This window comes from Dendrobates tinctorius, unplaced genomic scaffold (assembly GCF_039654945.1).
Source record: "Dendrobates tinctorius isolate UK_male_01 unplaced genomic scaffold, ASM3965494v1 ptg000156l, whole genome shotgun sequence".
NCBI classification, from domain to species: domain Eukaryota; kingdom Metazoa; phylum Chordata; class Amphibia; order Anura; family Dendrobatidae; genus Dendrobates; species Dendrobates tinctorius.
Window position 1 is genome coordinate 25,451 of NW_027361823.1, and position 13,140 is coordinate 38,590.

At 49.9% G+C, this 13,140-nt stretch overlaps 1 protein-coding gene across 1 annotated transcript in view; it reads left to right on the forward strand.

Moving 5' to 3' along the window:
- The window catches only part of NOC3L (NOC3 like DNA replication regulator), a 90,599-nt gene that overhangs the window by 22,118 nt on the left and 55,341 nt on the right, over positions 1–13,140 (forward strand). The window contains exons 9-11 of the mRNA XM_073548122.1: positions 2,847–2,975; positions 3,879–4,010; positions 9,013–9,093. Coding sequence (XP_073404223.1) covers positions 2,847–2,975; positions 3,879–4,010; positions 9,013–9,093 — 342 coding nt within the window. The remainder of the gene's footprint in view (positions 1–2,846; positions 2,976–3,878; positions 4,011–9,012; positions 9,094–13,140) is intronic.

The window sequence follows — 13,140 nt, forward strand, 5'->3', positions numbered from 1 at the left end:
GGGGAGCGGTTTTTTGCCACCACACGACCCAGGGGCAGTGGTCACCGCAGAAGGCACGTCTCCCGATCAACTCGTTGGAGATATGGGCTATCCGGCTGACTCTGCAACGGTTTCATCACCATTCTAGCAGGCCGCCCTGTCCGGATTCACTCGGATGACGCCACGGCGGTGGCTTACATAAATTACCGCGGGGGCACCCGCAGCAGGGTATCCATGCGCGAGGTACGGCGTCCTCATCCCGAGGGTAGAGAACGGGGCGGCAGACTTCCTCAACCGGCAGGGGCTTGCGTCCGGGGAATGGTCGCTACACCCGGAGGTTTTTCAGCAGATTTGCAACAGTGAGGAACCACGGATGTGGATCTGATGGCCTCCAGGGTGAACGCCAAGGTGTCCGTATTTGTCGTTCGGGCCCGGGACCCGCAGGCAATCGCCGTGGATGCGCTGCTTCTGCTATGGAATCAGTTTCACCTCCCATACCTATTTCCCCGGCTGCCACTACTTCCGAGGGTTATCAAGAAGATCAAGGCAGAAGGGGTGCCAGTGATTCCGCTGTCCCCAGACTGGCCTTGTTGGGCGTGGTACGCAGATCTAGTGCAGCTGCTCGTCGACGTGCCATGGTGACTGCCAGAGTGCCCAGATCTACTTTCTCAGGGGCGATCTGCCCAAACTTAGGGGCCCTGGGTTTGATGTGGCTGTTGAATCTTAGATTCGGACTCAGGCAGGGTTTGGGCGCAAAGTGGTCGCTACAATGGTTAGCGCCTGGAAGCCTGCCTCAGCATGAAGTTACCACCACACCTGAAAAGTTTTTCTTTGCAAGGTGCCGACGCCGCGGTTATTCTCCACTGAGATTCTCTGTCCCTAACCTCTTAGTTTTTGCGCCAGTCTGGCCCAGACTCAGGCTTGGCCCCCAGTTCTCTCAAGAGACAGTTATCGGCTTTATCCGTCCTTTTTCAGCGCAGGATTGCTACCAACCTGCAGGTAAAGACTTTCATCCAGGGGGTCTCCCACTTGGTACCTCTCTATAAGGCACCTATGGACACCTAGGACCTTAACCCGGTCCTAAGTGTTCTGCAGGAAGCTCCATTTGAGCCGCTTCAGGATGTCTCTTTGTCATACCTTTCCTGGAAGGTAGTGTTCCTGGGAGCTATAACATCAATCAAGCGGGTCTCTGAGCTGGCAGCTTGTCGAGCCCCGTTTCTGACCTTTTGCAAGGACAAGGTGGTTCTTAGACCAGCTCCTCCTTTTTTTGCCAAGTCGTTTCCTCGTTTCACATTAATAAGGATATTGTCTTGCCCTCTTTTTGTCCAGCACCGGTACACCATGTGGAAAATGTTATACCTGATGAGAGCACTCAGGAGGTACGTGTCGCGGACGGCACCCTTTCGTCAGTCAGTCGCGCTGTTCGTGCTCCCTGAAGGTCGCAGAAAGGGACTTGCTGCCTCAAAATTGACCCTAGCCAGATGGATTCGTTTGGATATTCAGGAGTCCTACCGCAGAAGAAGCGCGCCAATTCCAGCAGGGATCAGAGCACAATCTACTCGGGCAGTGGGCGCCTCTTGGGCGCTTCAGCACCAGGCGTAGGCGGAACAGGTTTGCAAGGCAGCAACCTGGTCCAGCCTGCACGCGTTTACTAAACATTACAATATCCTTACTCAGGCTTCAGCGGATGCGAGCCTGGCTAAAAGGATTCTCCAAGCAGCGGTGGCGCACCTTTAGACAGGAGGTGCATGTACAGTATTTTGGATCGGTGAGTCAACTTCCCACCCAGGGACTGCTTTAGGAGGTCCCACAGTACCTGTGTCCCCCAATGAGGCGAAGGAGAAACATGGATTTTTTTGAGTACTCACCGTAAAATCCTTTTCTCCGAGACGCTCATTGGGGGACACAGCACCAACCCTGATAGCCAAGTTGGCTTCTGTTTATTTAATTAATATGCTCTCTGTATGAGATTAGGGTGGTTATTTTCTAGACAGGTTGTTACCTGCATTGAGGTTGATGTTGTCTAATTTTTGTTTGATCTCCTACTGCTTTTGTACCAAACTGGTTTCCCCCCGCAGTCGGGGACATGGTGTATACGGCGGAGGAGGAGCTAACCTCGTTTTTTCACTTGGTGTCAGCCTCCAGGCGGCAGTAGCATACACCCACAGTACCTGTGTCCCCCAATGAGCGTCTCAGAGAAAAGGATTTTACGGTGAGTTATCACAAAAATCCATGTTTTTATCAACAGCCGGACTCACAAAATGCTCATTTTTAATGCCCAATTATACAGCCATTCTGAAATGACTTTTTCCAAGTACACCAGCCTCAGCAGGTCTAGAAAATTTATTTAAAAATGTGCAGTGTGTTAGCAGCACAAAAAAGGGACCTTTGATAAGGCTAGGTCCACATCACCGTATTTTATTCCAAGTGATTCCAACCACCCCCCCCCTCCAAAAAAAAAAATTGCAGCAGACACTTTTTTTTGTCAGATGAGACTGCCTAAAAAAACAAACCTCCAAGGATTATCCGTAAGGCACAAGAATCGTTATGCCTTATTGGAAATCTATTCCAGCTGTGTATCCATCCATCCACTGAGTGCTCTCATCCTGTGACACGGGCTAGTCCCTGCTTCTGACAAGGATATGGAGATGACTAGTTGTCAATTTATTCATACGTTTCCAAGAGAAGGAACAGAGGAACCGCATGATGCAGAGTTCTCAGAAAAGCTGTCCCAGAATGATTGTTTCAGGGGTTTAATCTCGCTGAATCAGACAGGATGGATATGTGATCATGTGACATTTCAGCATTCTAGACAGTCAGTGACCATTTTGCAGACTGTTAGTGACTTTTCTCTTCCAATCCTACAGATTGCCGATATGACTGCAGACGCCGTAAAGAAACTTTTCAGGCAGGATAAATTGGGTCACGCATCCCTGGCAGCAGTAAAGATAATCTCTGGATTGGTGAAAAGTAGAAGCTATTGTGTCCGGCCAGAGGTAAATTACGTCAGGGACTTACTTTATCTCTCCATCTCGCTGTGATTACGTTTGGCTGTACGTGATAAATATTAGTGCATCTAGGCCCATGGTTTTTTTTTTTTTTTAATTATCGGTTTCTTGGAAAGCTATTGCAGCACCCACAGGGATTGTCACCCAGCTTTCCCAGACTCCTGAATGACAGATTAGATCAGGTAATCAGATACATCACTGCTTGATGAGGCATGGCATTGACAAGTCTATGAAACCCGGACGAAGGCTTCTTGGAAGGTGTAATAATGGTGACCAAATTAGATGTCACTCAACTCCCCCAAGAAGTAGTTACTGCACTGAGTGGTTAGGGCTAATCACACTAAACATATTTCATAAAGGCTGGATTTGGACCTTCTGTTTTTTTTTGTTTTTTTTTAACTGCCTAGGTAAATAATGGCTTACACCCTGCTTGCTGCAGTTCCTGATTCCTGGCTCCTGTTCCACACAGGTCCTTGACATGAAAGCAATCTCACGATTTACGTTATTGCTCCACTACATTTCTTGCACCCACAACAGATGTCCTTGGCAAAGACCGCTCCCAGTCGAAACGTTGGACCATATCTGTTTTTGACTCCTTGCAGGATCAAAATATACTATAACTGCAGCAATACCTACAGTCTCATTTACTTTTGTGGTGTTGAGGCTCCTTCCTCAATATGTAAATAATGACGCTCTTTATGCATAGTGTATTAATGCAATGTTGGGTAAGCAGTATGGCATCTGTGTGACAACATGCTGGATGTGGCCCTGCTGACGTAGGATCCCCTGTAAGGATCTGGGCTGTGATTCACGTGTGCCATGTTGGCGGGCACACGACTGGATGTGTCTGTTCCACGCTCTTCTCATTCATGATTCTCTCTGCAACTTCAGGTGCTCAAGATCTTTCTCCACCTAAGGATTAAAGAAGTCGAAGTGAAAAAAGACGTAGACGACATTGCTCCAAAGCAAAAAATGATGACTTACAAAGATAAGAGGAAGAATCTGTCAAGGATGCAAAGAAAGGTAAGACCGTGTGCTGGGAAGTATAAGGCCTGTTGGATTAGTAGCAAGCGAACCACAAGCAAACGATCGAGAGCACTCACATGCTGCAGAAAGTTTCACTTCATACTTGTGAATGTGGTTGTTTCTTCAGTCTGTGCATGATGTTCTGCAAACCCCATAACTAAACCCAGAATGGTCTCAGAAGTGCCTTAAACTTGATGACCTTTAGCACTGTCTATAGGAGGATTAAAGGAAATGGTACAGAACGTCTATAGATTTGTCCAAGAGGAGCAGTTTCTATTTTTTTGTCTTCTCCATGTAATCTAACATCCAATGCTAGAGCATGTGAAGCAAATAACTTGGAGGAAAGGCTGGAGCTTGGAGTGCTATAACATTGACAATAAAGACCAGCAATTAAAGCCACAGCCCTTAAAGGGGGCTTCCACTAAAATTGAACTAAAGCCTGTTTGCCCAGGGTAATATAATTGAAAAAAAAAATGGTCTCCTCCCTGATGAGCATTGTTCCTCCACTATCGCCGTTGTCTTCCCCTCCAGACATTCGCATTCGGCAAGGGATGTCACAGTTGTAGCCAGTCAGACTGGACCCTGTGGATATCAATGCCAGCAATCTGACCGGGGACACCACTGCAAAAGCAGAGGGGCAAGTACAGTGTTTGTTTTTTTATTGTTTTTACTACCCCCCCCCAGGCCAAGTAAGCTTTTATTAAAATGCAGTGGAAAACCCATTTTAATGATCCTCCAATGGAATGAGGAACATAAGGATTCCTGTGTTTTCTTCTTGGAGTTGTACAAGACTGCAAGTGTTTCAATGTTTTGCTGCGCTAGTATTTTTTTTTTGTGTTTTTGTCGTATAATTTCTCAGTCCACTTGAGTTTTTTTTAATTATTTATTTCTTACTTGATACATTATTTCTGGTACGACCCAGCATAATTGCTATAGAACAGGGATGGGGAACCTACAGTTCCCGGGCAGATTCCCAGGGACTGCAGTGTTTCTGCTGCCAGCCTCGTTTGGTCTGTCCCTTAATTTCACCCAGGATCAAAACTAGGGGGGGGGGCCATGGTCATTCAGGTTGTAAAATTTTAGAACAAAAAAGGTGAATAAAACTAAAATTTTAAGAAAACTATTTGTAATTATAGCAGTGCTTTATTAGTTTTTACAATTATTTGCTTGCACAGCCAGCCCCCGGTATACATCAGCCACAGCCAGCCCCTCTATACATCAGCCACAGCCAGCCCCTGTATACATCAGCCACAGCCAGCCCCTTTATACATCAGCCCCTATATATACATATCAGCCACAGCCAGCCCCTGTATACATCAGCCACAGCCAGCCCCTTTATACATCAGCCCCTATATATACACATCAGCCACAGCCAGCCCCTGTATACATCAGCCACAGCCAGCCCCTGTATACATCAGCCACAGCCAGCCCCTGTATACATCAGCCACAGCCAGCCCCTGTATACATCAGCCACAGCCAGCCCCTGTATACATCAGCCTCAGCCAGCCCCTGTATACATCAGCCACAGCCAGCCCCTGTATACATCAGCCACAGCCAGCCCCTGTATACATCAGCCCCTATATATACACATCAGCCACAGCCAGCCCCTGTATACATCATCCACAGCCAGCCCCCGGTATACATCAGCCACAGCCAGCCCCTCTATACATCAGCCACAGCCAGCCCCTGTATACATCAGCCACAGCCAGCCCCTTTAATTCATCAGCCCCTATATATACACATCAGCCACAGCCAGCCCCTGTATACATCAGCCACAGCCAGCCCCTTTATACATCAGCCCCTATATATACACATCAGCCACAGCCAGCCCCTGTATACATCAGCCACAGCCAGCCCCTGTATACATCAGCCACAGCCAGCCCCTGTATACATCAGCCACAGCCAGCCCCTGTATACATCAGCCACAGCCAGCCCCTGTATACATCAGCCACAGCCAGCCCCTGTATACATCAGCCTCAGCCAGCCCCTGTATACATCAGCCACAGCCAGCCCCTGTATACATCAGCCACAGCCAGCCCCTGTATACATCAGCCCCTATATATACACATCAGCCACAGCCAGCCCCTGTATACATCATCCACAGCCAGCCCCTGTATACATCATCCACAGCCAGCCCCTGTATACATCAGCCACAGCCAGCCCCTGTATACATCAGCCACAGCCAGCCCCTGTATACATCAGCCACAGCCAGCCCCTGTATACATCAGCCACAGTCAGCCCCTGTATACATCAGCCACAGCCAGCCCCTGTATACATCAGCCACAGCCAGCCCCTGTATACATCAGCCACAGCCAGCCCCTGTATACATCAGCCACAGCCAGCCCCTGTATACATCAGCCACAGCCAGCCCCTGTATACATCAGCCACAGCCAGCCCCTGTATACATCAGCCACAGCCAGCCCCTCTATACATCAGCCACAGCCAGCCCCTGTATACATCAGCCACAGCCAGCCCCTTTATACATCAGCCCCTATATATACACATCAGCCACAGCCAGCCCCTGTATACATCAGCCACAGCCAGCCCCTGTATACATCAGCCACAGCCAGCCCCTGTATACATCAGCCGAGCCCCAGCTCAGCACGTGTCCTGTCTCCTGACACTGTAGATTGCCTCATGGGCGTGCCAGTACGCTCCTCCGGATGCCTGAATTTAGGCAGTCCACTGACCTGATACGTTCAGGTTCAGCAGCGCGCTGCAGCCAGGGGCGGGAGACGGGGAGAGCAGAGCGCTCTCTCTCCTCCCACAAAGAACGTCCTGACGTTCAACGTCAGGCGTTCTTATTAACCCCCTATGTACAGGGCACCCGGGCCACTGCGCGCACCTGTAAAGCCACCATGCCCGAAGATTTAAAGGGCTGGCGGCAGGAAAAACAGGTGGCCAGGCCTCATGACAGGTACGCGGCGCGCCACTGCTTCTGGGGGGGGGGGCAGCTGCCCCACGGTGGGTACGCCCATGCAGCAGCCCTAGTGTCTCCTATGTGATTTATATGCATGAGTCCCAGTGTCTCCTATGTTATGTGTATACTGCAGACCTCCCACAGCTTGTTTTCTATAAATGTAATGTGAGCAGTTATGAATTTTCCACTGTGTGGAGACCTGTAATGTAATATACATCTGTGTTTGGTATGACTTACTGCTGTGATCAGTTCATTACAAAATTTATCATCAAAAAGCGTTGACTGCTCCAGAACGACGCAGACTTGGAATAGCAGTATTGAGTAGCAAAATCTTCAACACTACCTGTAATGTACACACTTCTCAGCATGTGACGTGGGATGCGCTGGCAAGGGTTAATTTTATCTCCTCAATCTAGCTTTCAACCTCTGTTTTTGGCTATAAAGTGAGCGTAAATCACACCCCAAAACATTCGGCACACCCAGATTTCTTAAAGCTGCTACCACCACTCATCAAACACACGGGGTGATGACTCCCCAAATTATATTACTGTCTTAAAATCAAAAGGTCGAACACTCTCTCAAAGGCTATGGATTCTTTAGAGCATACAAAGATCAAACTTATTGAAGATTTTAAGCTTTAATGTAAAAATATGCAGTGCTTACAATAAAAGATAAAACATAAAATTACCGTATATACTCGAGTATAAGCTGAGGCACCTTATTTTGCCACGGAAAACTGGGTAAAGTTACTGACCCGAGTATAAGCCGGGTATGCATTGTCCCCTTATCCCTGTCCTGCTCTGTATGGCTCCCCTTGTCCTGTCCTGCTCTGTGTGGATCCCCCTGTCGTATGCATGGCCCCCCCCATCCTGTATGCATGGCTTGGCTCCCCCCTTCCCATTGTTGTATGCATGGTTGGGCTCCCCCATCCCATCCTTGTATGCATGGCTTGGCTCGGTTCCCCCCGTCCTCCTCACCCTCTTCTCGCCGTCACTTCATGTCCCTGCATCTCTGGTGTCCCGGCGCGGCAGCTCTTCCTGTGCGCAGCAGACAGGTGGTACCGCTCATTAAGGTAATGAATATGCGCTCCACGCTTATGGGATTGGAGACACGTGCATATTCATCACCTTAATGAGTGGTACCACATGATCGCTCAGCACAGGGGAAGAGCTGCCGCACTGGAGATGCAGGGATGTTCAGCAATGGCGCTAGAAGGGTGAGTATGATGTCACAGCCGTCGGCTCCTGGCGCTGCTCCCCCACCAGCTTTCTGGACAATGACTCATGTATAAGCCGAGGGGGGCGTTTTAAGCACAAAAAAGTGCTGAAAATCTCGACTTATATACGGTACTTACAAGTATGCAAAACAGTTATAAAATATAAAGGAAGAAACAAGTGTATATGGAAACGTTTAGTTATCTTCTGTTTCCTTGAGGGAAGAAGAAATGAATTATGGATCACACCAGCATGCGCATCCCCCACATGTGAACAACTTCTCTTGTGTCACTCAGCTTTTTATACTCATGACCATAGGCTCATATTTCCAGGATTGGCCCATTTAAAAGTTGCTATTTGTGCCTGGACGATGGTTTAACTTAAAGTGTTGCATTTAAAATATACTGTGTCTTCCCCACTCCTCTCTATATAGTCAATAGAATATATTCTGCCTAGTACAGGCCATTTGCTTACTCCTTTGAAGCTAAGGATCCTAGAGCTGAGCTGCCATGTTTGACACATGTCCGTATTCTCCCAGGAACCCCCGTGTGATTGTGTTCCTGCGATAAGTGTAGGCAGATGTTATATCCTTTGTGTGGAGACAGACATTTGGATGCATCAGTAACTAGTTATTTTACTGATATTATAATTTACATTACTATTATATGTTTCCTTCACACCACCTAACATCAGTCTCCCCAAAGAGCCATCACATTAGGGGTGAGATAATTGCTCGATCAAATGTAGCAGGATCATTTTCAAGTTTTCAAAATAGGTTCCCCACCCCTGCTCTACCACTGGGTATATATTTACTGTATTGAAGTATTTCCTATAAACCTTCTTGATCTGTCCCTCATTCTTATAGTGGAAGAAAGCTGAGGAGACGCTGGAGAGAGAAATGCTGGAGGCTGAAGCATCAGAAAGCAAAGAGAAAAAGTTAAAGCTGGTGAGATGATGTCGCTTATATCTGGACATGGCAACTGTCAGAGCTCCATATTGGTAGCACAGATCTGAGGAACCTGCAAGACTACCACATTGCAATGTCTGCCTCTTACACCTTTGTGGATTTATCGGGCTGTGTGTGTTTTTTTTGGCTGATTTAAAACCATGCATTTGATTTTTTTCCCATCAGCCCCTCCTAATCAGGGCTCTTTTTTTTGTAATTTTTTTGTAGGACAATAAAATGTAAATTGGGGGGGACTCGCAGCAAATCTACAATCTTTGGATTCTGGTTGTATGGCATTTACAGTGCATTATAAATGATACAATACTTTGACACTAAATTTATATTGTTTTTGACCACTTTTATTCTTTTTTACTCTGTCGCCTAATTGGGGGACACAGAACCTTGGGTGTTATGCTGCTGTCCACTAGGAGGCGACACTATGCATAATCTGAAAAAAGATTAACTTTGGCTCCTCCTCTGCAGTATACACCCCTGGACGGCGTCAGCCTTCTCCAGTTTTTGCTTAGTGTCGCAAGGAGGCACACCTTTTTTCTTCCGTTTTTTTCCTTTTTTCACGGAAATACAGATGAAGAAAAGTGGGTCTCCAGCGAGACTCCCGGCATGGCTCCCTCCTCGGTCCCCTATTAGGGGTACCCGGTTGAGGTTGAGGTGGTTTTTTTCCCCATGTCGCTCCCTCCCCAGTCCCTCGGGTCCTGGTTCGAGGTCGAGACCCCCCTCCTTCCCCAACACCCTTAAGGGGTCTGGGTTGAGGTCGAGGCGAGGATGAAGACCCCCTGACGGTGACAGACGCACCCTCCCTAATCCCCCGCAGGGGGTATTAGGTTGAGACGCCTCAGGTAGGGTCGGAGATCAGGCAGCATTCCGCAGCTTCCAGGGACCCCAGGCCGGCTGAGGGATCCTGTGGGGGCCGGGGGAGGGTGCGGACTGGATGGCACAGCAGAAACAGGGCTTTTGCTGCGTCCCTGTCTCTGCAGCAGCAGCGGCTCCATAGCCCTTCAGGGGCCCCCCATACAAAAACCGCTACCCCTGCTACCCCCACCGCTATCCAGTCGACCGTTCTGGGGGGGTCTGGTACAAATCCGCCCCCCCCCCCCCCCGGACTACCGCGCCGCTCTGGAGCCCTCCTGGGCATCAGGCTTCAAATTTAGACCGCGGCTTCGGCCTAGCTGAAGCCGCCGCCTTTTCCCCGCCCCCCGGCCCGCCCCCCGGATGACCAAAAATGACACACTGGAGTGTCATAGAATGGGCGGATTGAGGCAGAAAGGGCACGTTTTTACACAGCCCAGCGCGCCCTTTTTCAGCTCTCCGCCCCCTCCTCCCTCTCCTCAGAGCCCCGGTGGCCATTTTTTCTGGATGAGATCCAGGAGAGAAGCATCACAGCGGTCTCCGGAGGGCACAGAACTTGGATCTGTCGGCGCTGGACCTAGGGGCACACCGGTGGGGTAAGCTCACAGCTGGGTTCTCATTACTCAGCTGTGAATCTATACTTCCTATAAGGCTTTCTGTGGGTTCCCTCTGAGTCGCCACCCCTGTACGATCCCTTATAGCCAGCCTCTGTGCACTATGCCGGGCTCAAGGAAGAGAACCAGGCAGGAATGTTTCTATGCATTCTGCACAGCCTGCAAAGCCACGCTCCCTAGTGGCAGCACGTATCCGCACTGCCGGGTCTGCATCCAGAACTCTGGGTCAGAACCCCAGAGAGTCCCTACTGACGCTTCAGTGTCACAGGCCACGCCGGAATGGGCAACTCAGATGTCTCAGTCTATGTCACAGTCCATAGACAACCTAACTGATACATTGCTGCAAGCTCTGCAGAGTCGGACCCCGGCTATGGACGGTACACAGCAAACGGACAGCTTGTCTCAGGAACATGCTGCTTCTGACTCTCACAGACGTAAGCGGACTCACAGGTCTCGATCACCTGAGTCGCACTATAGCACAAGGTCGTTCCCCTCTAGGGAGAGACAGCGTCATTCCAGGTCTCCTGGGCAGTCCCCTGCCACAGACAGACAGTGCAATTTACCACAGGGATCCCCCACCACAGAAGACCCCCGCCCCAGGTCGCCCTCCACGGATCACCTTAGTGAGGCACAGGATTCGGAGGGCATCTGTGACTCCGACTCAGATAATGAAACGGTCAGGTCCGTGGTACCTTCTCCCCCTAGCAATACAGCGCTAGTTGAGGACATAATTTCTTCTATTCATCGGGTGCTAAAAATTCCAGAGTCGCCCCCCGGAAGTCCCAAAACATAAGATTTGCTTCGAAAGTGTTCTAAAACCACCTAAGGTCTTCCCTAATCACGATGAGTTTGAGAAAATACTTACCAAACAGTTTGCGCAGCCTGACAAAAAATTCGCTAATCGCAAATATCTGGAAGCGAAGTACCCTTTCCCACAGGAAGACACCAAACAATGGGCAGATCCACCTGAAGTGGACCCTCCGGTTTCTAGGCTAGCAGCGCAGACTTTACTCTCTCTGCCGGATAGCTCAACCCTCAGGGACGCAGCAGACCGGCAAGTAGAACGCATGGCTCGTTCTATTTTCGAAGCGGCAGGCGCCTCTCTGGGCCCTGCGTTTGCTTCAGTTTGGGCAGCCAAGGCCATCCTAGCTTGGGCCCAAAGACTACAGGAGGGTCTTCAGGCTTCAAATCCTGAACTCTCGGACCAAGCGGTCCAGATGGCAGTGGTAGCAGACTACATGATTCATGCAGCCCTGGATTCCGCCAGAGGTGTAGCGGGAATAGCATCAAACGCCATCACGATCCGACGCATCCTCTGGCTGCGAGAATGGAAAGCGGATGCGGCCTCAAAGAAGTCCCTCACGCGACTTCCGTATTTTACTGGTAGACTTTTCGGCGAAAAGTTGGACACCATGATAGCCAATGCCACCGGGGGTAAGAGTACCTCTCTCCCTCAACTAAAACCGAAACGCACGTTCAAACGAAGAAACCAGACGCGATTCCGATCCTTTCGGAATTCCTCGGGCTGGTCCGTTTCGCGCCCAGTGCAAAACCGCAACCGTTCTCCACGCAGAGACAACCCACGGACGCAGCAGCGACCGGACAGGGCTTGGCAGTCGAAAGCAGGCCAAGCGAAACCCAAGGGAGGAAAACCTCAGAACTTCACTTCATCATGACTCGAGACCTCCGGAAGACACCCCACCAGTAGGCGGCCGACTTTTACTCTTTCAGCAAGTCTGGCTGCCTATTACAGAAGACAGGTGGGTCAGGGAAATAGTATCTTTCGGATACAAGATAGAGTTCACTTCCGTTCCACCGAACCGGTTCTTCCTTTCTGTTCCTCCAACACCACCAGAAAAGGCTCGTGTCTTCCACCAAGCGGTTTCCTCTCTCCTTCAATCAGGAGTTGTGGTGCCGGTTCCCGCGAACGAGAGATTCCGAGGATTCTACTCAAATTAGTTTGTAGTCCCCAAGAAAGGAGGCGGCGTACGACCCATACTGGACCTAAAACAGCTCAACAATTACGTACGGGTCCGTCATTTCCGCATGGAGTCCCTCCGGTCCATCGTTGCATCCATGGAGCAGGGAGAATTCCTCGCCTCCATAGACATACAGGATGCGTATCTCCACATACCAATTGCTCCCGCCCACCAAAGGTTTCTCAGGTTCGCGGTCAACCAAAACCACTACCAGTTTGTCGCCCTTCCGTTCGGACTCGCCACGGCTCCAAGAACGTTCACCAAAGTCATGGCGGCCACCATGGACGTCCTGCACTCAAGAGGCATTCTAGTCGTCCCGTACCTGGACGACCTCTTCGTCAAGTCTCCCACTTTCAAAGACTGCGAGGTCAGTGTCTCACACTCACTCTCACTCTAGACACTCTGAGTCGCCTGGGATGGCTAGTCAACCTACAGAAATCGTCGACCATCCCAACTCGGACTCTAACATTCCTGGGAATGGTATTCGACACCACCAGGGGCCTGGTGCTCCTTCCCAAGGACAAGACACTGGCCATCCGTCTGGGAGTTCGCACACTCCTTCGCAGTCCTCCTCGATCTCTCCGGTT